General features: G+C 42.5%; 1 protein-coding gene across 4 annotated transcripts in view; it reads left to right on the forward strand.

Annotated features, from left to right (window-relative positions):
- The first annotated feature begins 836 nt into the window (after nucleotides 1-836).
- LOC106580517 (serine/threonine-protein phosphatase 2B catalytic subunit gamma isoform) overlaps nucleotides 837-25,357 on the forward strand; it is a 42,332-nt gene continuing 17,811 nt past the window's right edge. For 2 of the 4 annotated variants that reach the window (XM_014161675.3, XM_014161678.3), the window contains exons 1-4: nucleotides 837-1,540; nucleotides 11,121-11,318; nucleotides 14,368-14,492; nucleotides 19,306-19,417. In XM_014161675.3, the coding sequence (XP_014017150.1) occupies nucleotides 1,477-1,540; nucleotides 11,121-11,318; nucleotides 14,368-14,492; nucleotides 19,306-19,417 (499 nt within the window). In that variant the 5' untranslated portion in view covers nucleotides 837-1,476. The remainder of the gene's footprint in view (nucleotides 1,541-11,120; nucleotides 11,319-14,367; nucleotides 14,493-19,305; nucleotides 19,418-25,357) is intronic. The other 2 variants (XM_014161676.3, XM_014161679.3) reach the window with 1 other exon arrangement.

Here is a 25,357-nt window from a genome sequence, read left to right on the forward strand (position 1 = left end):
CCTACTTAAGTTATCTTTTTGGGGTATCTGTATTTTACTATTTATATTTTTGACAACTTTTACTTCATTACATTCCTAAAGAAAATGTACTTTTACTCCATACATTTTCCCTGACACCCAAAAGTACTCGTTACATTTTGAATGCTTAGCAGGACATGAAAATGGTCCAATTCACACACTTATTAAGAGAACATCCCAGGTCATCTCTACTGCCTCTGATCTGGCGTACTCACTAAACACAAATGCTTAATTTGTAAATTATGTCTGAGCGTTGGAGTGTGCCCCTGGCTATCTGTTAATTTTACAACAACATGAAAATTGTGCCATCTGGTTTGCTTAATATAAGGAATGTGAAATGCTTCATACTTTTCATACTCAAGTATATTTTAGCAATTACATTTACTTTTGATATGTAAGTATATTTAAAGCCAAATACTTTTAGACTTAAGTAGACTTTTACTGTGTGATGTTTACTTGAATCATTTTCTATTAAGGTATCTGTTACTCATGTATGACAATTGGGTACTTTTTACACCACTGCTCCCAGGATGCCAGCCTGGTTTAGGATCAGATAGGGCCAAGTAGTGGCATAGTGGTGAGGTTATAATGGATGTAGGGTTAGTTGGTAGGCCAATTTTCTTCCCTTTTGTCCGTCCTTTTGCCCTTCCCTTTTTGTGTCACAAAGTGTAATGAATTCATACTCCCGAACAGTAGGCGGAAACAAGGCAAGACAAAATCAATTAATTAATAGGCAGGTCGTGACCGGCATCACACGCCAGTACAGTAGGTGGCGGTGTAAGCACTTCTCGATTGCGATCAGCCAACACAAATTTAAAGAAGAAGGCGCATCGATTTGACAAAAATGGTCTGCTCGAACGCGCCCTGTCTGTGTGGGCTGTCAGATTAGCTAGAGTTTAATCCGTTGGGTTACGATCAGAACGCTAGTTATACCTGGAACAGGGCTCAATAACCACGAGGAAACGCAGATTTGAAAGCGATAGATTAGCTACTCATTCATAAAATCTAAGTAATCCAAGCCATTTGATGAGATGTCTGAATAACGTTCAAATGGCTTGATAGCTAGTGATTTGTCAATCTGATAGACATCTAACGTTAACGTTAGTTAGCCAGCTAACAGTTAGTTAGCTAGTTTAATCTTAAACTCTTAAAGTGGAAAATCGGATTTTCCACAAAATATTAAAGACTTTTAATACGCGGAACAAGCAGTCCCGGTGTTGATGGTCCACTTCAGTTTGTGACATTTTGACACGGACTAGCTAGCTAGCTCGTTAGCAATCGAGCATAGCTAGCTAGCTACTGTAGCTAATCAAATCAGTCTTTTCGGAAATAAAGCCAGTCTCTCTTCAGTCTCAACATAACGTCAAAACAGTGAAAGCAGCTAGCTAGTGCTAGAAGCTAGCTAGCTAGCTAGGTCATCGAGCTTGGTCCTGAGTTTTGAGGCAAGGCGAAACAATCATGTCTGGAAAAGACAAAGAGAAAGCCGGAGAAAAACAATCTACAACTGAGCGGCTCGTAAAAGGTGAGTTGATTTTGCAGGAGCTAGCTAGTTAGACTTCAATTTAACGGTCCATGGGTTAGACAGTTGGCTAGTTAACGTTAGGTAGTCAACAGGCACGACATATACAGAATGGACAGAGAGACAATTAATGTTACTCGCAATCAAAAAAGTTAGTTTGTCATAAATTGTCTAGCTAACTAGCTTTTCTAATGTGTATAACCAGGGATGTAGAGGTCCTAATCCAAAAAACAAAATGCTTGTTTTTGTGACAGTCACCAATTACTCTGTGATGGGTTTACACTTGTGGTGGTAATTTTTAGGACCAGGTTTATAGCAGCCCTGCCATGAAGCTTGGCTGTGACCAGGACTCAGTGAATCAGGACTCAGGGGGCCCCTGTGACGTTGGCTCTAAATCAGGGTTATTTAAACTTTTTCAGATCGAGACCCAAAATGTGAAATTGACTGTCGTCCTGTGACCTAAATTGTCTTCCAACGACCCAAATTAATAATAAATGGTGTGTGATTATAAATGTATTCTCATAACTTGTGACCCACCTCTCACATTCACAGGGCCAACTTTGGGTCCCGACCCAAAGTTTAAGAAACTACTCTAAATCACCTGGACATAGTTTTGTGGTTGCAGACAGACACTTTCTCCCATGTCTACTGACTGAGTCTGTGGTCAAGGAATGTGATGCATGGTGTCATCATTAGGCAGGTTTCAGTGGGGCGGTCTAGATAGGCCTGTAATTTCTCATCATGAGGAATTGAGTGACTGGGTGCAGTGTGTCACACAAGCGTGACTGAGGGAGAGTGTGCTGTGAGAGGTTTGCTATTTCTGTGATTAGTCTGGCAAGGGGGATTCCTGCACTCTGCTGTTGTGGCTCCCTGGGCAGGCAGAACCTCGTTAGCACAGCCTGGCCTGAACCGGTCTCTTCAGCCGAACCCGAGCCAGCTCCCAGGGAGACCCCCTCTATCAACCCAGCGCTGCCGACCCATTCGGGGAGAGTGCTGGGTCTGCAGCAAGAGAATGCTCTGGCAGGGGATTGCAATTTGTATGCATGTCTGCTAGTAGGGAGAGGGTGAGTTAATTGCGGAAAGAATCTCCCCAGTGACGTGTACAACATGGTCTAGCTACCACAGGGTGTGAGAGAGTAGCGGGCGGGAGGAAGAGTGGAAGAAAAATCGGTTTGTTGTTCGTACAGCCAGCCAGAAGCAGTGGTGGTCCCAACCTGGCAGTTTAACTGTACCAGGGCTCAGGAGAGACCTGGTGAGTAGGATGATACTGCTACTCCTCTGCTGGTGGTACTATCCACACGATTGATCTCACTCACTGCTAGATATGACTTAAAAGTTACTGAAACTGATACTTTGGATAGCCTACATTATTGAAGAGATGGGATGTTGTGCAAGTGCTCTACTTGTATCACAATTGTAGCCCAGATGGAAAAGAGAGATTCATAATTCTTTCTTTATTGGTGAGTTCATATTTCGCACTCCACTTCATTTGTGTGAATTATGGGGAGCCTCAAATCAATCGTTTGGTATGGGTAATTAAAAACTGAGTGTAGCCTTGGCAGGTGTTCTTGTCTGAACGGGAGCAGCCCAGTTGGGTCCTGTGCAGTGCAGAGCATGTGATGTCACTGACTAAGTGCCAGAGATGACCACAACTCTGTAATTAATTCATTTGGTACAGGCATTCAGTGATTAGGGCAATTTGGATGGGAGGGACCTTCCCACAGCACCCTGGGCCACATCCACTGCCCTGATTCTGTAGCCTAATCATTCAGTGTGCCATTGCCCCCTTTTGTGAGTATTTGATTATATAATAGACAGACCAAATCTGAAACAAGTTTATCAGAATTCAGTGTTTCCACTATATGCATTTAGCAGCGGTGCACCGCGGCTGCTAAATCATTGCTACCACAATACTTTTTTGTTGCTCTTGTAGATGTATTCATATTCCACAGGAAGATCCAATCCCCCCCAACTGCCGCTGCGGCTGAAAAGAAATCCTAGGGGAAACACTGAGAATTAAATAAATATTGTTTGTTTGGTTAAGATGTAAGCCTACTTCATTAGATTCAAGACTCATTTGTTATGAAGCAGAGGCTATTGAACATTCATGCTAATTAGTAAATTAATCTGAAGGAAATATTAATTTACAGTGTACTGTTAGGGTTGTGGGGTGTCAAGATTTTTATACTGTCATACAGTTTCTGTACCATACCGGGTATATGGTATTACCGGAAGTGCACAGTAGGGGCGCTATAGCCCCTTCCCCCAAATACAAAATATGTATTTATTTTTTTACTCACATAACAATTTGGGCAACAGGGATCTTGATCCAGGAGGGGATTGAATGTCTCTGCTGTAACCAAGAAGCTTGATCTTGACATCTAACCACTTAGTTAGCAAGTTAACAAACCAAATGCATAGCTGGAACCCTGAGCTGGATATCATTTATTTGACATCTTCGAAGTCTTATAGTTATAAGCAGTAGTGCACCACGCAGCTCCCGCAATGTGTAATTTAACGGTATTGAAAATTATATCCTGGTATAAACTGTATATTGCCCAAGCCTAGTGTATGCCTATCATTTTGTTTCCAAAGTCCTGGTCCTCCTGACCAGTAGCAGTTTGACTTTCACCACTACTGCAGACTGAGATCATGCGCGGGTGACCCTAGAATACATGACTGATCTATGCGACGTGTGATCCAACTGCCTTGCTCCAGTCAGTTTCACTGAGATGGTGTTGATCCCTATATCTGGCCAGTAGGCCTAGCCCTTGACATATGGTCGCCACTGCCTGCCTTTGCCCCTCACTGAGTATCCATCCATCCATATTTTGTTGGATCCTTGGGGCCAGGATCTTGCCTCCAGTGGGGCTAGCTTGCTAGGCTACCAAATAAACAGACTCTGACCCTGTAATAATAGGCTAATAGAGGCTTTTCCCTAATCTCTTCTTAACGCTCGTACCCAGCTTACAGTTCCTTTCGCGTCCTGCCTCGTAGGCCCAGGAGCGCTTACGTTTATTTATACCACACTTGTCAGAGCATGACAGCTTGTCCTGATCATAGGGTGAGTTGGAGTTCACTGTGTGTGCTGCTGTAGCAATCCTACTGCAGACTGGCCGTCCGATCCTATGCAAGCCCATCACGTTTTCAGCCTGTGCCACACTTGTTCTGTGCTGCACACCAAAACAAGGCTGCAGAGTATAAGGTTCTGGTCATAAGTAGTGCGTGAATAGGTTGGACTTGCGTTTGACTGATGGTTGCTCCAAAATAAGGATACACATTTCGGTCAACTAACCGACTCTCATTAACCGGTTAACAAACGGTAAAATTTGTTCCAAACAGTAAAATGATGTGACCAACAGAGCATCATACACTGAACACAAGTTTTTCATTAAGAGCTTAATTGAAAAATGCAAAAATAGCAAGCCTATCATCTCACAGCCATGAACATGCAACTCCTGTAATGAAGCAGCCAATGTAAAACATTCTTAAAAGGGCTCCTGATGCAAGTGGTTCCTTGTGTGACCAATGAAAATCTCAGGTTGAAACTTATAATTGGGGGGGGGGGGGGGGGGTCTAAAGATGGAGCAACTACAATATGTTGTTATTATGACTATGATTGTGCCTTTGGCTTCTGGACAAATAAATAATGTTTACGAAAACAGGGCTAGACACAACTTTTTTAACCACTTGTCCTTTGGACAAGTAGGACATATTTGTTTTGTTGTTCCAAAAGCTGAAGTCACTTGTACAAAAAATAAGTTTAACACAATTTTTATATTTTATGTAGGGTTGCACATTTTGGGGAATATTCAGAGGTGGAAACTTTCTGTGGGAATATATGGGGTACCACGCAGCTCCCGCAATGTGTAATTTAACGGTATTGAAAATTATATCCTGGTATGAACTGTATACCAGGATATATACAGTTTATATATCCTGAAGAATATGCATATTAATACCATTTAAATGTAGTTGTTTTTTGCATTGGATATATTTACCATATCATATGGAGAGAGAAAAATAAACATTTTACCTTATCATAAGTAGACATAATTACAAAGGATTAAATCCTTCCAATAGAAAAAAAAATAAACAATTTAGTTATGAATTGAACTTAAATTAAATTAGTTGACTCTTCACATGGGACGATTTACTGAACAACAAAAGGGAATATTGAATGATCCATTGCATCTCCCAAAAACGTTTTCAACATACATCTGTAAAATGATAGTCTAGAAACTAAAGCTTTAGTTGTCTTCCTCTCAGGGTTCCATGTCTTATCCCTGGACCCCCTCAATGTCCACCTCTTGATCATCAGACTCTGAGGACTCATCTTAACTGTCACTTTCCAACCTCGTTGAGGACGGCTCGTTGTCAGGCTCAAAAAGCCTCAAATTTGCCCGGATGGCAACCAATTTTTCAACCCTTGTATTGGTCAGCCTGTTGCGTGCTTTGGTGTGTGTGTGTGTGTGTGTGTGTGTGTGTTCCCAAGCAAGGACCAGTTGCGCTCTGAGGCGGCTGATGTTGGTGGGATTTGGAGGATGATGGAGGCAACGGGAAAGAGCCTCAGATCCACAAAGTCCCTTCCACCAGGTGGCTGATGAGATATGTTGGCCCGACTGCCATATTGCATCTCCATCCCAAAGCCCTTGCTTGGAAGTGTACTTCGCCAGACTGCCAAGAACCTTGCCCTCATCCAGGCCAAGGTGGCGAGACACGGTAGTGATGACACCATAGGCCTTGTTCTCTGCACCAGACAGGATGCTGTTACCAGCATACTTGGGGTCCAACATGTACGCTGTGGCGTGTATGGGCTTCAGGCAGAAGTCTTCACGCTTTTTGATGCATTTCAGAACTGCAGTTTCCTCTGCTTGGAACAATAGAGACGTGGCCTGGGCAGAACAGATTTCTTCTCTTACATCTGCAAGCAGAGTCTGAACATCAGACAGTATGGTATTGTCTCCCTCAATCTGTGCAATGGCTGCTGCAATAGGTTTTAGGAGGTTGAGGCTGCTTACCACTCTCTCCCAAAATACATCATCCAGGAGGACACTTGATGGGGCTGTCCATATTGGCAGACTGTGATATGGCCATGTCTTGGAGAGACTCCTTCCCCTCTAAGAGACTGTCAAACATGATGACAACACCATCCTAATGGGTGTGGCTGGGCAGCTTCAATGTGGTGCTCTTATTCTTCTCACTTTGCTTGGTGAGGTAGATTGCTGCTATAACTTAATGACCACTCACATACCTAACCATTTCCTTGGCTCTCTTGTGGTGTATCCATTGTTTTCAGTGCCATGATGTCCTTGAGGAGCAGATTCAATGCATGAGCAGCGCAGCCAATGGGTGTGATGTGAGGGTAGGACTCCTCCATTTAGACCAAGCAGCCTTCATGTTCACAGCATTGTCTGTCACCAGTGCAAATACCTTCTGTGGTCCAAGGTCATTGATGACTGTTTTAAGCTCATCTGGAATGTAGAGACCAGTGTGTCTGTTGTCCCTTGTGTCTGTGCTCTTGTAGAATACTGGTTGAGGGGTGGAGATGATGTAGTTAATTATTCCTAATTATTCCACGAACATTTGACCACCCATCAGAGATGATTGCAATACAGTCTGCTTCCTCTATGATTTCCTTGACCTTCACTTGAACTCTGCATCCAGAAAATGAGTAGAGAAAGCATGTCTGGTTGGAGGGGTGTATGCTGGGCGAAGAACATTCAGAAATCTCTTCAAATACACATTGCCTGTGAGCATCAGAGGTGAACCAGTTGCATACACAGCTCGAGCAAGACATTCATCAGCATTTCTCTGACTACGTTCCTCCATTGAGTCAAAAAAAAGTCTGATTTCAGGAGGACCATGAGCTGTTGCTGTCGATAAGGTGTCTGATTCATCATTTTCACCTCGAATAGAAGTAGAGGGACTTTTGTCAGAGGTTGCTTGTTGTGAGCGCTGAGGGAACTTTATGCACTTGGCCAGATGATTCTGCATCTTTGTTGCGTCCTTCACATATGATTCTGGACAGTATTTGCAAATGTAAACTGCTTTTCCTTCTACATTAGCTGCAGTAAAATGTCTCCACACATCAGATGGTGCCCGTGGCATTTTCCTGTTAAGATTAGAAAGAAATGAGTAAAAAAAAACACAAATACAATTCCATGAACAGATAAATTGTTAAACAGTTAGATTAAACAACTCCTTTTGTAAGATGCATGTTTTAAAATGAAACATATATGGAAACGGGTGAATTAACACTCCTCAGTTAGCAGGCTCAAGCAAGTTTGAACCCATATGGTAGCAAACACTAACTAGCAGAAATGGTTAACAAGTTAGAACTGATTTAAACACACTTTGCTGTAGGCTACTGTTTACTAGTTAACAAAAAATCGTGTATGTCCTAAAACATATTCATCCCACCCAGTATTGTAATCAAAACTTACCAGAAAGCATGTAGTCTTTGGCTCAGACTGTAGTAGTATGGGCTCAATAGCATCTCATTGGTGTGCAAGATCTTGAGAATCATCTGCACATGTGATGGAAGTGCACTGTGCATGTAGAGGGTTGCAATTCCATTGAATTGGGGATATTTTAACCAAAATATGCCACAAGACCTAGAATTGCCTTGTGTATCCCACAACAAAGGTTCACTTTTGGGGCGGCAGGTAGCCTAGTGGTTAGAGCATTGGGCCAGTAACCAAAAGGTTGCTAGATCGAATCCCTGAGCTGACAAGGTAGAAATCTGTCGTTCTGCCCCTGAACAAGGCAGTTAACCCACTGTTCCTAGGCTGTCGTTGTAAATAAGAATCTGTTCTTAACTGACTTGCCTAGTTAAATAAAAAATAAGCTAACTTTTTTTGATGATTTTAAGTTAAAGTTTCCCAAATTCAGACCTTTTGCAACCCTGATTGTACGCAAGGGATACGCAAGGAACATTTGTTTTATTTATTGTATTTTTTTAGCCTAGATTTATTTATTTAACCTTTTTAACTAGTTAAACAGAACAGTTTTTTTTACCATAGAGAATCAGAAAAGAATGTAGACTACACTGCCTATTGTCTTTCATATTCAAGCCTGTCTCTAAATACAACACCCCCTTTAAGGCTCTCTTGGAGGATGGTTGGCCACCCTTGGTAGCCTATACAATATTACAATTGCAACCGAATACTTCGTCTTTAAAATAATTCCCTCCAGGGTTCGATATTAAGGTTGTTTTTTATAGTTGGATTTTGGCTAGGCTACTTTAAGACATGCCTCATAATATGAACTAAAACATTCAGGTTTCAAACGATAAAGGAGGCTATATGTTTTCAAAATGCATACTGCCTCCAGTTTAGATTACAAGGTGCTGACAAACTTATAGTCCTACCGTTTTGCCTATGCACTCTAATGGAGGACACCTTTCAATTAGTAGTTGAGAAATAAAAATGTTGCCATAGAAAGCTGGAATCCTCTTTTTAATCGTGGCCATAAACTCGCGATTGCATTTTGAATTGTTGCACAGTGATTTGGCTTATAAGAACACTTCACTCCAGGAGCTGCAGCTTTTGCGCTGTCCGACAGGTAATATTCCGCTCCTCAAACGTAGCTTTATATGCTGTGTGCATGTGATTTAAACAAGATGCGTAGCGGCTACCTAAAAATGCACGTGTCAATTTAATTCCACTAAATTATGCAAATTAACCTTTAGACTGATAAGCATAACATGTCAAATGTATTTCCGGCAGCTAACCGATTAACTGTTAACGTTAACATCCCTCAATGATGTCAATGATGCTGGTGAAGAAAAGAAGCATGGACATTTGTTTCAGCATGACAAACGGTGTTTGTCTCAGACAGAAAATATTTTCAATTGATTCTGCTGCCGGCACATTGCACAAGTCAACCTCCCCACTCATCTCTCCAGACCAGCGTCAACCTCCTGGAAGCCTGAGATGAATTGTAGTAGGTTATAATGCATTAGGCTACCTCTGTTCCTCTGCACAGTCAGGTGCCATCGAGCTGATTAAACACACCCACACACAAGCTAATTAGAGCTCACTCATATTCCAGCCTTTGGTTTATGTCGCTTTCATGATCATCCTTGATGTTCTGTAAAGTGTTATAAGCAGAGCCATGTGGAGACTCTTCTCAGGCATCAAACTTTTTCAATGGAGGTCCTATTGTCTGGGGGTTTTGGGTTCTTCCTTTCAATTAAGCTCTAGACAAACAGGTGTGGGCAGTTCCTTACTAAGTAGTGCCTTATATTCATCGATCAAGTACAAGGGAGGAGCGAAAACCCGCACACTCTTGGCCCACCGTGGAATGAGTTTGACACCTGTGATCTGAAGTGACCATGATATGGATGTTTTTTTTTAATGACAGTTTGATTAGTTTGTCATTGCTGGGCTTCTTTAGAAAACAAAGACCAGTGTTCTTGTAGTAGAAGACACTTACTGTGTAGCTCTGTGAAAGGTTGTAGGTCAATTTACCTAATCTTTCAAACCAGGACAGAGGGAAGGCTAGTCCCTACCTGCCAAACTGGATATGGCCTGCCTCATTATTCAGATGGTAAATGCCTCATCCTATCAGTCTGTCTGCTGATTTGCATTGGAACAGTCCTTTCCTGTTTAACGATTGGAGGTTGTTGCCCCATGTAATCCAACTGCCAGCCCATCCATTCCACACCATGTCCATATTATAACCTAGAACTAAAAACAACAATTGTCATATTTTCTAATTGCTTGCCTGCGTAGCTACTTGCTACACAATTTAGCCTAGTTTCTGAACAAAAAAGAGGAACATTTTATTTTTCATTTGACAACAGAGTCTAGTAGCTAAAACATTATCAAATGTCTTATGCCATGGAAACCTTTTGCACTCTGTAAGGGATTGTGAGACTGTAGAACAGATTAGTGACCAGGCTAGGCGGTTCATGTGAGGTGAGCCGGGATGGATTGGTGCTCTTCGTCTGAGACCTTGCATGGCTGCATTATTATAGCGTAGCCTCTACATCAATAAGAGTCCTCTTGTGACCATAAGTTCATCACTCTCTAAATGTCTACCTCTCCTGATAACACCTCAGTGGGAATGACATTTGATACAGTGGTTAACTAGCCTACCAGGGATGCTGCCGTCCGCTGCACTAGTATATTGACTGGGTGGACACTGGAAGCAGATGGGGAAACACTTCCCATCAGTTTGTTTGAAATTGTTACTGGATGGCTTAATATTGTTTCATTGCCTAAGATCTGGGTTCTCATTCTATTTCTCTAGGCTAACTTAAAGACTAGATTGTTCATTTGTGCTGGCAAACCACATACAATATGTAGTACACTAATAGTGGACATAATGCATTGTAGATTGCTGCACTCATTTAGGTATTGAATCTAAATGCAAGTGGATCTAGGTTGCACCCCAAATTGCACACTATTCCCTATAGTGCACTACTTTTGACCAGGGTCCCATCCCAAATGGAATTCTTTAGCCTATGTAGTACACTACTTATGACCAAAGCCCTGGTCAAAAGCAGTGTACTAAATAGTAATGCCTTTTGGTACTCATCCATAATACCTGTTTGGCCCTCTGTTCCCCTGTCCAGCTGTGCCATACCCTCCACAGCAGCGTCTGTCTATGAAGGAGCTGTTTGAGGATGGCAAGCCCAACCCAGAGACCCTCCGAACCCACCTGGTGAAGGAGGGCCGGCTGGAGGAGGAAGTGGCCCTCCGGATCATCAACGACGGAGCCAACATTCTGCGACAGGAGAAATGCATGCTGGAGGTAGAGGCACCCATCACAGGTAAGAGAAGTAGAGTACTTTATTGATCTGTTTGAGACAGAAATGTTTCTACTGCACAACTCCTCCGATATAAACTCAGACACGCATTAGGTTGGAGAGAAGGAACTTGGTCACCTTTTTTGTTACTGTACACTGAGTGTACAAAACATTAGGAACACCTTCCTAATATTGAGTTTCACCCCATTTTGCCCTCAGAACAGCCTTAATTCATTGGAGCATGGGCTACAAGGTGTCAAGAGTTCAACAAGGATGCTGGCCCATCTTGACTCCAATGCTTCCCACAGTTGTGTCAAGTTGGCTGGATGTCCTTTAAGGGGTGCACTGTTCTTGATACACATGGGGAAACTGTTGCGTGTGAAAAACCCAGCGGCTTTGCAGTTCTTGACACACTCAAACCTTTGCGTCTGGCACCTACTACCATACCCCGTTCAAAGGCACTTAAATCTTTTGTCTTGCCCATTCACTCTGAGGCGTGTCTAGACTTCACTGTTCATGCAGCTTTAGAATTCTGATCATAGAGTTCTGATCATGGAATTCCAAACGCCTAATGCATCTACACCTACATTTAAATGTGTCCACATTGTGTCCGTATTACCTTTTCCAGTGCAATATGCATTCTACAAACAGTGGAATAGGAAAAATATGAAAACACCACAACTGATGGCAGTAGCTAACCTCTGTAGCTAGCTAGCAATCAACGCTAAAGGGATTGAAAACGGGTTAACATAACTCTATTTTTTTCAAAATTTTAGCTTGCTGGCTAGCATTTGAGGCCAGCAAACACTTTCCTCACACACTTGGAATGTATTTCCTCCAACGTTATAATGAAAAGGTGCCTCCCGGTCCCAAAACACAAGTTTTCTGGAGTCTTGTGGGAGGAGTGCTGATGACATCACCCACTGTATGCGCTTTCGGTGGACTTATTGCGCCCAGACTGAGGAGAAATCCGCACACAATGCCTCCCTTTTATTTATTTTTACTTTTACCACTTTTTCTCCCCAATTTCGTGCTATGTAATTGGTAGTTAGTCTTGTCTCATCGCTGCAACTCCCGTACGGACTCCGGAGAGGCGGCGGTTTAGAGCCGTGTGTCCTCAAACACAACCCAGCCAAGCCGCAATGCTTAACCCAGAAGCCAGCCCCACCAATGTGTCGGAGGAAACACCATACACCTGGTGACCGTGTCAGCGTGCATTGCGCCCGGCCCGCCATAGGAGTCGCTAGAGTGCAAATGGGACAAGCACATCCCTGCCGGCCAAACCCTCCCCTAACCCGGACAACGCTTGGCCAATTGTGCGCCGCCCCATGGGTCTCCCGGTTGCGGCCGGATGCGACAGAGCCTGGATTTGAACCAGAATATCTAGTGGCACAGCTAGCACTGCGACGCAGTGCCTAAGACCACCACGCTACTCGGAAGGCCCCTACACAATGCCTCCCTGACCACCTGAAATGGTCAGCCAGATCTGAACACAATCAGACCACGAAGTGACTTGTGCCTCTAGACCTGTCTTTTCAATTCAATCCGCGTATTCTGATAACAGAAGTCGGATGCAAGCGTCAAGTGTACACGCGACCTGAATTGCACACATACACAATCCATGTCTCAAGGCTTAAAAATATTTTATTAACCTGTCTTCATCTACACTGAGTGAAGTCGATTTTAACAGGTGACATCAATAAGGGATCATAGATTTCACCTGGTCAGTCTATGTCATGGAAAGAGCATGGAGAGTTCCTGATGTTTTGTACACTCAGTGTATGTGCCTGGCTGTTGACTTGAAGCACCCTTTCAATGTTTTACGCAAAAAGATAATTGAGTACATTCCCTCCCTTTATCTGAGGAGGAACTTACCTGCTGCTACTATGGCTGTCATTCACCCAGCCTCCACTAACTCTACTTCAAATGGATCTTATGCAAATAGTCACATTTAGCCTGTCATTAGGTCTAGTTGTGTTTAGCTTGTGAAGCCTGACCTTTTGGAATTTGTCTAAAGCAACATCCGGGTTTAGGAAGTTAGTTTTAAACCCCAGGTCTTATGGATTTAGGTTACATCATATACGTTCTATGGATTTGAATAGTACACACATTAGTGCCTTCTCGTAGCCTGGTGGAACCAGTCTGATTCCTCCATTCTGTTTTACTGCACGTATCAAGTGAAATAGAATGGTGAGAACACAGGGATCAGGTTGGTTCCACCAGGCTAGATTACTTCCTCTGGCCTAGACATGCTGAGTGAGGATGATGCATGCACCTCTCTCTCTTACACAGACAGACGGACAGACCGATGGACAGACACAGTCAGTGCCATGGAATAGTGCCCAACCAGGCCCAGAGTAAACACAGCACTGGGCTGGGCAGTATGCTCTGGTGCCACACCACTGTTTAATGCATCTGTTGACAGAAGGTGTATTGGAGTGGAGTAGACCCGTTTTACTGGCCATAGTTCTGAGCTCTATTTCACACAGCTGTCCTTACCGTCCTGATCCAGCTTCAGCACATATCAGAGTCCAAAACGTGTACACACAGCAGTGTTCTAGATTAGAATATTGGACCTTTAACTTTCATACCTTTCAAATTCTCAGCACGGCTCAGGCAATTTCTCCAAATGTTAACACATCCAGATGAATAGAGGAAGAGTATGTGGAGCAGCGTTGGTTTGGAATTGTGGAGAGGTGCGCGTTTGGCCTGTGCTTCCCCCTCGTATGGTGGTCTCAGAGCCATGTACCTATGTCACAATGGGACGCTGGACTCTGAATGACACTTTAATCTTTCTATTGAAGGGTTTTTCTTCTGACTCCCTTCAGGGTTATTCAAGATGTTTTTGTATTACAGAGAAATAATGGAGGAAAACATATTGATTTAATATAGACCTACATTTATTCCCTGTAATTCACATTTTTACATGAATAGATTACTACTTCATAGACTGAATGAGGCTACTCTCCCAAATTACTGTCAAACTATTGTCATAGGACCATGCCTCTCCTGTATTAGAGGATAATAACCTATTATGTTTCCTTCCCTAACAGTGTTGTTTGTTTGTCCTCAGTGTGTGGAGATGTCCACGGACAGTTCTTTGACCTAATGAAGCTGTTTGAAGTTGGTGGCTTGCCCAGCAACACGCGCTATCTCTTCCTCGGAGACTACGTAGACCGAGGCTACTTCAGTATTGAAGTGAGTTTACCCTACTGCCCCAATTCCCTCTATCCTTACGTCTACCAATGAAAAAGGAGAATCTAAATTTGGTTGGGGGGGGAGAGGGAATAAATAGCTGGGAGTCATTGGGGGATCAGGGTTGGCGACTGCTTGGTGAGTATTAGAGACCACTCAAAATGAGCAGGCAAAAGCGATTGGCCCTATTTTAAATCCTGCAGCAGGAGGAAATTCCCTGTCTTAAGTTTGAAGGCGAGCAGTGCGGCGGAGGCATTTAACATTGTAATGGTTGTCTGGCCCTGCTGGACTGGTGTGCCATGTTTAATTAAAAGGTTGACTCAGTGAAATGTTGTCACGAGCAGTATTGCAGATATTGAGATGAGCATAATGCACGAGATGCTCTCTCTCAGGCCCAGGGAGGGACGGACACCCGCTCTGCTCTCACAAAGCAGTATGTCATGTCTGACGTTGCTTAGGGCCGAGTTGGCTAAGTCTTTTGTTACATCACATAGTCAAAACCTTAATTTTAGCTGCCATCTCGGTTTATGGTCATAAGTCTGTGGTTCCCCACAAGGCAGAGCATGTGAATTGGGGTCAGTGTCCCCTACTTCAGCAAGATTAATCTGGGTGAACGTGTGTAGACCACAGAAACATCCTGAATTCTATTTCTATGGTGTAGCCTAAGTTGTTTTCTCCCAAGTAGGGATGATTATGTGTCTGTCTTTCTGTGCGAAGAGACGAGCTGTCTCATGCTAGCTAATTCTAAGGCCCTTTGCTGCCTTCATGCCAGCCTCTCACTCAGCCATCTGTCTCTGTATAATGTCTGCTAGACACACAGAGATGGCCCCGCCAAGCCCTCTTCAGACCATACTGCCTTAAACGCAGCCGCGAGAGAGAGATTTCTTTAAGTCATTGTCGTCATCATGGACATGTCAAATGGGTACTCAGTCTGCTGCTTTCCTGTGCTTTCTGAATGGTCATCATACTGCATGATTTAGTTTGAAATGTGAGTGGGAAATGAACATTTCAGTCTAGGAGCCAGTGTCATGTAAAGTGGATGGAAGCATTTTCACTTTTGCGTAGATGGAGAGCATTTAAATAATGAACTTTACAGCCAGTAATAAGAAGAGCAGCGTGTGGATGATTTTAGCCCTAAAGTGGTACGAGACAGAGTGGAAACCTGGATCCACACAGCAGAGTGGATTGGTCCACAGGCTACAGAGCTGTGCTGGGCTAGCTGGGTTTTGAACTAGGGCTGTGAGGGGGTTAAACTGAAGAGGCCATAGGGCCTGGTCGGCTAACTGGGCCAAACATCAATCAGCTCGGTCTGTGGTTGTGGAGGTCTTTTGATGGGAGGTGGTGGGTGAAATGTCACAGATGAAAAGGTGTCGGTGAAAGAGAATAGGGAATGACAGGTAGAGTCAAACACTGAGGGAGCTTTCCGGACAGGTGACTCCTGGGGCATTGAACTATTCTGGCTGAAATGTTGTCCTCTCCCTCATAACCCAGGCAGGTGACACCTCTGGAAGCACAATGGAGGGATGTGCTTGTACAAATCAAGGCTCATTCCACTTCCAAAATGTCAGAAACACTTAGCTAGTGTGTAGTCAAGCATGCAGTGTTTATTGTTCACTTGATTCTCACTTTACACCCTGGAAACCAGTGGCAAGGGTTACTCAATGGACTATCCTGGTTAAATAAATACTAATGAAATGACTCCATGTGCTCTCTGTTACACATCCTATATAGGTTAGTAATGATGACTTACTGCGCCTTAGTGTAGGGGTAAGGAGGAGGGTACTGTCAGTGCCTTGCTCTCCTAGAAGGACTGGCAGAAAGAAGCTGTGCTGCATAGATTAAACCAGTGTGTTAACTAGGCCAGTAATGACATTTACCATTGGTCGAAGGCCAAGGGTGGACGAAAGGGGACCGACGCACAGCTCAATGAATGTGTAGGTGGTACCGTTCAAAATGTCATGCTATTTCCTAATGTAGTGCACTACTTTTGACCAGTGCTCATAGGGCTCTGGTCAATATTTGTGCACTACATGGGGAAAGTGGCGCAGTGGTCTAAGACTGCATCTCAGTGCTAGAGGCGTCACTACAGGCAACCTGGTTCAAATCCAGGCTGTATCACAACCGGCCGTGATTGGGAGTCCCATATGGCGGCGCACAATTGGCCCAGCGTCATCTGAGTTTGGCCGGTGTAGGCCGTCATTGTAAATAAGAATTTGTTCTTAACGGACTTGCCTAGTTAAATAAATGTAAAAAAAAATTAAAATAGGGTGCCATTTGGGACGTACAATGTGAGATCTATCTACCCCACTGAATTCATCTCCATCCACCTCAGTATAATCCTCCCAATGGAACTCTGAATGGAAGCAGCCAGGCACTTTGGCCCTATCCCCCAGCCAATGCCTCCTCTGTACACCCAGATAGATTTTTGATTCAACGGAGCTGGGCTCAGAAACCTGTGTATTCCAGTTCCCTATGATGGCCAAGCACACAGAGCCACTCTGGAATCACACATAAAGGAGGATAGGCTATACAAGGAAAGGGGATCGTAGCAGCCACTCATGTCTGACACACAATGTGCTGTTCTGCTGCCTTTGTCTGCCTCCCCCGCTCAGCTCAGCTCAAGGCTCCAACAGGCAGTCTGGCTGAAAGAGGGAGCAAGAGAGAGAGAGAATACAGGAGTAGCGCTCTCCTCATTTAAACGCCTGGTCCCTTCAGCCTCCACCATCCACCCCCTCACTCACACTAAGAGGTCCTTTCACCGACTACTGCCCCCCCTCTTCACCCTGGCCCCCTCCCTGGCCTGAACCTCTCCCCATGGTCAGCCAGTCCCCTAGCCTGGTCCCAGATTGGTTTGTGCTCTTGCCAACTCTTTGCTTTCATTGTCAAGCCATGTTTGGCATGCCAATGAGTGACATGGAGTTGGCATGATGGCACAAAGACACTCACTCAGGTTACCATCTCAGCTCCATAACACTTTGTCCGTCCTAGAAATTAGGATTCAAGGGTAGCGTAATGCTCCCTCTCCACACCTCTCGCTTCCATTGTCTGTTATTGGTGTATCATATGAATGCACACCTGCTGGCCTTGGTTACCTCGGCACCCTGTTCTCAGGACTTAATGTAGGGCTCTGGTTGTGTTCCTGGCTGTATGTTTATTCTGAAGAGGAGGACTGGGGGCTGAGAGAGAGACTGAAAGTGGCAAGCCAAGTGGAGACTGAGTGCTGCTACCTTGTCTGTCTGTTGTCTGGGGGTGGAAGGGGAAGCAGTCTCATTTGGATTGTAAATGCTGCCAGCTTTTCATATTGTCGTCGCACATTAAATGCGTACTAGACTCTATTTGGGTCCAGCATCAAAGAGTGTCTGAGGATAAATACATTTTGATTGAATCTGGTGGGCGGTTTTTCTCCCCCTATGAGTGCCCTAAACGGGGAGAGAAAAAATGGTCTATTGTTGCTTTTCAGAGGAGGTCAATTTCAATGCTCAGTTTTTTTTCTTCTTCTCTGTGTACTGTAGACACAGGCCATCTGGTTAGTTGAAGAGGTGGCTTTGCCTGCATCTTATTTGGCTGGATCATATGTTTTAACTAGGGTTGCAAAGGGAAGTTGTTACTTTCCAGATTTACCAGTAAACTACCAGAGTTTGGTAACTTTCAAGGAATTTATGGAATTTATCACATGCCATCTAGTGGCCTTTTTGGGTACTTCAGATTATCACAGGTGTCTGTCTCTGGCCCTTTGTGTGTTTTTTTTAGCCAGATTTTAAAATATAATTTAAAAAAGCTGTAAAACATTATCCTGAATATAACCCATCAACTTAATGAATACCAATGGTGTTTAATAGGAGTGTTTCAACATGAAATATCCTTTATATTTTACACCAGGGGTTGCGTTAATGCAGAATTCTGTGTTTTTCACACAGGAAAAAGAGAACCCATAAGAAATATCTTGCTGTGTTTTGTAAATGCAGATCTAAAGTGCTCCTTATTGTGATTTCTGTACGGTATCAGACTCATTTTGAGCTTCCATTACACATGTAACTTTTGGAAATGTAGCTGGCTACATTCTTTCTATGATCAACTTTAGAAATATCATTTTTGCAAAAGAATACCTTGCTTTTTCATTGTAAGCTCATTTACCTGTGTAGCTGCCAGCCAAATAGCGTTGCACTTCTGTTGTCATCTGATGAAAATGAATAGATTTTCTGCCGTATATGTTGCACTAATGTGTTTTCTGTGAAGGAAAACTATAGTTGCACGCCCCTGATCACTCTATTGAAGCAAGTAAACACTTTTGATTTTCAATGTAAAATGCAGGTGAGGTCTGCTTTTTGAAAATGGAGATTTCGTAAGTGTAACGCGACCCCTTACACACTTGTGTATGTAACTAGCTATGTCAATATGTCTTGTAATTGTTTTTGTGCCAAACTGGTGGCAGTTGTGAAAAAAGTCCAAAGTAGGAAGCATTGCAGAGTTAATAAAAAATAATTCCATTGTTTATTAATGCTTTTTTCATTAGGGCTATTTTCTCTTTAACCATATGGTTTATCCACTAAACTCAATAACATTGCTGCGGGGGAGGATCAAGACCCCTGTTGCCTAAATTGTTTTGTGCTTCAAAGAAATAGCGCCCCGTTTGGTAATACCGTATATCCCCGGTATGGTACAGAAATGGTACGTCTGCCTGGATACCTGGATACCACCCAACCCCACGGTATAGTGATTTGTAATTCATTTAGGGCATTCAGGATCTATGCAGGCTTTGTGTTATTGAATTACATGCTTTGTCTCTCTCGCTGTCTGTCCTTCCTTCCCTCTGCAGTGTGTGCTGTACCTCTGGTCACTCAAGATCAATCACCCGACCACACTCTTCCTCCTGCGAGGGAACCACGAGTGCCGGCACCTCACAGAGTACTTCACCTTCAAACAGGAATGTAAGTACTGTCACTGCAGCATGGCAGGTCACACCAATGAGGACAAGCCTAATGTGATGCAACACTGTAGGGTACTACTTAGGGATCAAAGGACCTATCCAACCTAGAGTAGCAGACCTGGTTCTGCTCTGCAAACAGAGCCTAAAGGACATGCTTAAAGGGGACCTTCTTCCCCCTAGCTTTGATGCCTATTGCTGCTCTTAGTGCAGTTGTATTTGTGGCTGATGAGCTTGGCAACCGTTCAGTGATAGACAGACACCAGGATCAGGAAGCCTGTCAGACACAGTCATCAGATGTAACATCTCATCATTCAGAAGCCTTTATCCATGCATAGAGACCATTTCTCCTATTCAAGGTACAGACAGACAGTGAGCTGCAGAGGCATGAAGAACAGCCAGCCATCTTGTTATTCAGACAGTTAAACACAGAGCTGACACACCCACAATGTGTTTATAGAGGAGGTAGGTAGGTAGGTAGGTAGGTAGGTAGGTAGGTAGGTAGGTAGGTAGGTAGGTAGGTAGGTAGGTAGGTAGGTAGGTAGGTGTGTGTGGGTGGCATTGCATTCAAGCGGCAGCACAGGTGTGAGGCAATAGTATGCAAAGAAACAAACCCCACTTTGGAAAACAGGACAGGAAAGACAGCCACAACATTGGAAAATAGCATTTAATTGGCAAACACCCATTGGAAAGAAAGATGCTTGTCTAATTTGTTTATAATGAAAGCACTCATAAGTATGCATTTAAGCTAATTGAGCCGCGCCAGGCAGGCAGAGGCAGTTTGCATGACTGATCCGTGTTGCCCTTCTCTTCAGGATGAAAGTAAAACAAACGGTCTGAAAATGTCTAGTAATATGGTTCCTGGGTCGTTAAAAAATTTCTCCAGGTGTTGTGAGATCTGATCCTCTGAAAAAGATGACTTGGAACGTCAAGTGAGTGAGTGTGTATGTTTCTCAGGCATTTTGAGAAGCGATGGGTGACCGGTCTAAGACAGAAGACAGGGTGCGTCCCAAATGGCATCATATTACCTATAGTGGAATAGGGCAGGGTTTCCCAAACTCAGTCCGTGTTTTTGTTTCTAAAGCCTGGCCTGGTTGCTACGGCAACACTGTGATCCACCCTGGACCATCCCACTGGGCACACCACATCATTTCAACGTGGATAATTGGGTATTTGGTTGAGACATTGATCAATGAGAGAACCTATATTCACCCACTCAAAAAGACAACCAAAAGTGTGTTGAATTTCTGATGTGTTATCACAAATTTTTTTGCAACCATCGAAAAGCACAACCAAATTCCAATGTCTGTTTTTTGGTTTAGTTGTCACTCATATGTATACCACTGCACTTTCATCTATTTAAAAGCACAGGAAAATAGAACACAATGTCAGATATTTTGTTTATTTATACAACAGATTAATATGTTATCACTCTGATTCATCTAATAGCAGAACCAAATGAACTTGATTGCAGTTAACGTTACATTAAAAGTACATGGCGCAAGTGTACTTAATAGGCAATTTATTGTACTTCAAAAGTGATATTGAATTGTTTGGTTATCAATGCAACTAGGGTTGGGCTGTACCCAGATTTTCATATCGTCATACGTCCTTCTCTCACGTTGGATTTACGGTATTACTAGTTTAGTACACAAGGGGGCACCAAGAAAAGCAATAAAAGCCCATTGGGTGTCTATTACCAGAATGCTAACAAAATTAGCACAAGTAATAGCGAATTTCCATGGAGGCCGCTGGCTAAATATGCTAAACAAGCGCAAACGAAAATAGTGTAATTGCAAAGACCGGCAATCCAGCTCATAAAGAAAGAGTACCAGTCAAACATTTGGACACATCTTCTCATTCAAGGGTTTTTCTTTATTTTTACTATTTTATACATAGTAGAATAATAGTGAAGACATCAAAACTATGAAATAACACACATGGAATCATAACACACCAAAAAAGTGTTAATCAAAATATTTTTTATATTTGAGATTCTTCAAATAGCCGCCCTTTGCCTTGATGACAGCTTTGCACACGCTTGGCAGTCTCTCAACCAGCTTCACCTGGAATGCTTTTCCAACATTGAAGGAGTTCCCCCCCTCATATACTGAGCTTTTTGGTTGCTTTTCCTTCACTCTGCAGTCCAACTCATCCCAAACCATCTCAATTGGGTTGAGGTTGGGTGATTGTGGTGGCCAGGTCATCTGATGCAGCACTCCATCACTCTCTTCCTTGGTCAAATAGCCATTACACAGCCTGGACGTCCTGTTGAAAAATAAATGATAGTCCCACTAAGTCCAAACCTGGTTAAGTGTGCCTTGAATTCTAAATATATCACAGACAGTGTCACCAGCAAAGCACCATCACACAACGTCTTCCATGCTTCACGGTGGGAACTACACATACAGAGATCATCCGTTCACCTACTCTGCATCTCACAAAGACACGGCAGTTTGAACCAAAAATCTCCCATTTGGACTCCAGGCCAAAGGACAAATTTCTCCCGGTCTAATGACCATTGCTCGTGTTTCTTGGCCCAAGCAAGTCTCTTCTTATTGGTGTCCTTTAGTAGTGGTTTCTTTGCAGCAATTCGACCATGAAGGCCTGATTCACGCAGTCTCCTCTGAACAGTTTATGTTGAGATGTCTGTTGCTTGAACTCTGAAGCATTTATTTGGGCTGCAATTTCTGAGGCTGTCAACTTTAATGAACCTATCCTCTGCAGCAGAGGTAACTCTGGATCTTCCTTTCCTTTGGCAGTCCTTATGTGAGCCAGTTTCATCATAGCGCTTGATGGTTTTTGTGACTGCACTTGAAAAAACTTTCAAGTTCTTGACATTTTCTGCATTGACTGACCTTCATGTCTTAAAGTAATGGACTGTTTCTCTATGCTTATTTGAGCTGGTCTTGCCATAATATGGATACCACCCCTACCTTGTCAATACACAACTGATTGGCGCAAATGCATTAAGAAGGAATTAAATTCCACAAATGAACTTATAACAAGGCACACCTGTTAATTGAAATGTATTCCAGGTGACTACCTCATGAAGCTGTTTGAGAGAATGCCAAGAGTGTGCAAAGCTGTCATCAAGGCAAAGGGTAGCTACTTTGAAGAATCTCAAATATAAAATATTTTGATTTAACACTTTTGGATACTAAATGATTCCATATGTGTTATTTCATAGTTTTGATGTCTTCACTATTATTCTCCAATATAAAGAAAAACCCTTGAATGTGTAGGTGTCCAAACTTTTGACTGGTAGTGTGTGTGTGAGAGCCCCCCATGCCTAAACACAACCAAATATCAGGATTTTGAAGGAGATTTATCTTCTACTTGAATAGTTCCATCTGTGCCGCTGACTTAGTCTGGATTTAATTAAAGTTTGTCTACAAATTAACATGTTGGATTCAACTTAACCAAAAATCTAAATAAAAAAATAGGACTAAATCAAACTAAATGCACTTGAAATAAAGTTTTTTAATATGATTTAGTCCTATTATTGAGATGGAGACTCCAACACATCAATTATTAATTTATAGACCAACAAATTAAATCCAGACTTAAGTCAGTGGCACAGATGGAACTATCCAAGCAGAAGATGCATCTCCTTCAAATGTTTTTATTTGGTTGACAACCAAACACAATTCAATATCATTACATTTAAAATCATCCAGTGCGTAATACCCTAGGCCTGTTGTATTGTCTATTTTTAGTTTAATTCTGAGTTAATTGAAATAATAGCTGTTGATGACTTTGCAAGTGCTATATAGTCCTAAATATTATCATTTATACTATGTGAGTGAAATTATGGTCACATTTTCATTTGCTCTGTTAAACTTACCCATTGGAATGACGTTGGTAGCAACCGTGAATCTATTTTGTTTAAGTGCTGATCTCTCAACAATCATTCTCACGATAGCACATTGGTAATAGTCAGTGACAAATACTATAGCTAAGCAGGGCTTGGTTAAAACGCTGGATGGTAGACCAAAGGGTAGCTATAGATAGATCAATTCTCCAGTAGGAGGTGCTGCCCATCCTATAGTTATTTTTTTTCTGATTGGAGATGTAACGTTGAAGGTCTTGTTTTTAAAGGTGGTACAAATTCAACATTTTATACAATGTTTGTCAATGTTGAAATTTGGTTACCATGTTATAATCCTGTGGTTGAAATTTCAACAAGTTTGACTTTTTTCAAATGTAATGTTTTTTCAATGTAGATTCCACGTCACAATACGTGGACAAATTACGTTGAGTCAACCAGTTTTTAACCAGTTGGTTATTAGCTCTCCTCTCCGGAAGTCAGCCAGAAGCTCATGTGACTGACAACAGTTTAGCTATGGGATCCTTCGGCATAGAGCTAGGCAATATGGCCTGAAAATTAGATCGAGATTTGTTTTCAAACTTATGGCCGATTTCACAATATTTATCTCAATTGTTATCATCATAATTTAATTTTATCAAAGTAGTTGAACCAGTTTCTTTTTTTCCTGCAATCACTCGTCTGGCTATCAAGTATCTCTGTGAAAAATGCCTATTTTTTTAAATATTTTTTTTACAAATTTAAGTAGAACCATGCATAATGCACATTCACTAATAATGACTCACTTCTTGAAGCAGGCATTAGGCTGTAGAAAATGAACTCGGGTCTCATCAACAATCTCCCAAGCCCACGTGCTAGTGATTAGCCAGCTAATCTTTATATTTCAAGTTTAGACAACTTGGATCTATTTGCTAGCTAACAAGGTTGAATTGTTACAAACGCACCCTTCTGTCTCCAACTGTTTAAAAAGCATGTTAGACTGTCCACTTTGTTCAGATGTTGAATTCAAGTGGCTTAACTTATTTCTCAGAATGAGAACAAGTTGATAATTCCTTATATAATTGTGTTTTAGGCTTATTCCACATTTATAAAATACACTAGACAGGTAGCATGACAGTCTTTGCCTAAAATGCTGCTAGCGGGACATGGTAACCCAGTAGCGCGCACGACAAACTGAGCATTAATTTTCCAGAATCAATATGCATTGATACTCTTGTTTTAGTAGTGTCTGCTCTACGCACAATTTGAGTAGTTGAGACAACTTTTCTAACGATAGCCTTTTTAATTTCTATCTTACAGTAAAATATTGTCTCAATGTGTTGTGGTGTCCATATGACCAACTCTGTTGGACCAAACCTCAAATGCAAATAGCAAGTTGAAACCGCTTGTCAAAGAGGAAGATGTGTTCTCTCAACTTTGTTGCTGTGAGAGGCAGGGGGAGGGGGCTCTTGATGTGTGTGTAAACCGTAGAGTAAGTGGGGACACGAGAGGTTTGACTCTTCCTAAAACTGAGACTTGCATCTTGTCATTCTATACAAATCTCTGGTGTAAATGAGAAGACTCTCAGAAGAGCGAAGGCGACAAAACCAAAAATACAACATGAGAACAAACGCTCATAAAAACTAAAAAATAACAAACCTCGATTCTTGCGATAGGCGATTTGAAATATCGCACAAAAACATGCATTCTAATTAAGTCGATATTTCGCCCAGCCCTACTTGGGCAGATGACTGGCTTTCACTTGATCGCCAAAATCTTTAACAGTAGATTCAATTAGATGGGCTATAGCCAAGCCCCTAGTATTTCAAAGACTTGTTCTGGTTGGTCATTCAGCCTTTGGGTTAGTGTAAGGCTAGTGCAAGACTGATTTAATTCCCTTATGTGCGCCTAGACAGGCCTCTGAACATTTTAACCATGTCAGGAAACATGAGTTCCATATAAACTGATTTCAAACCCTGAAGGTCAATTGGAGTGCGGTGTGGTTCTCTCTCCCTTCGCTACTTTAGAATAGTTTGAATGCTTCTCTCTCTCAATCATGGTACTCACTGATTATCTTGCTTTCCTTGGACTCTCAATGATAAGCATTTTAATTTAGGGCATTTTTTGGACTAGTTA

This window comes from Salmo salar, chromosome 20 (assembly GCF_965601325.2).
Source record: "Salmo salar chromosome 20, fSalSal1, whole genome shotgun sequence".
Taxonomy (NCBI): domain Eukaryota; kingdom Metazoa; phylum Chordata; class Actinopteri; order Salmoniformes; family Salmonidae; genus Salmo; species Salmo salar.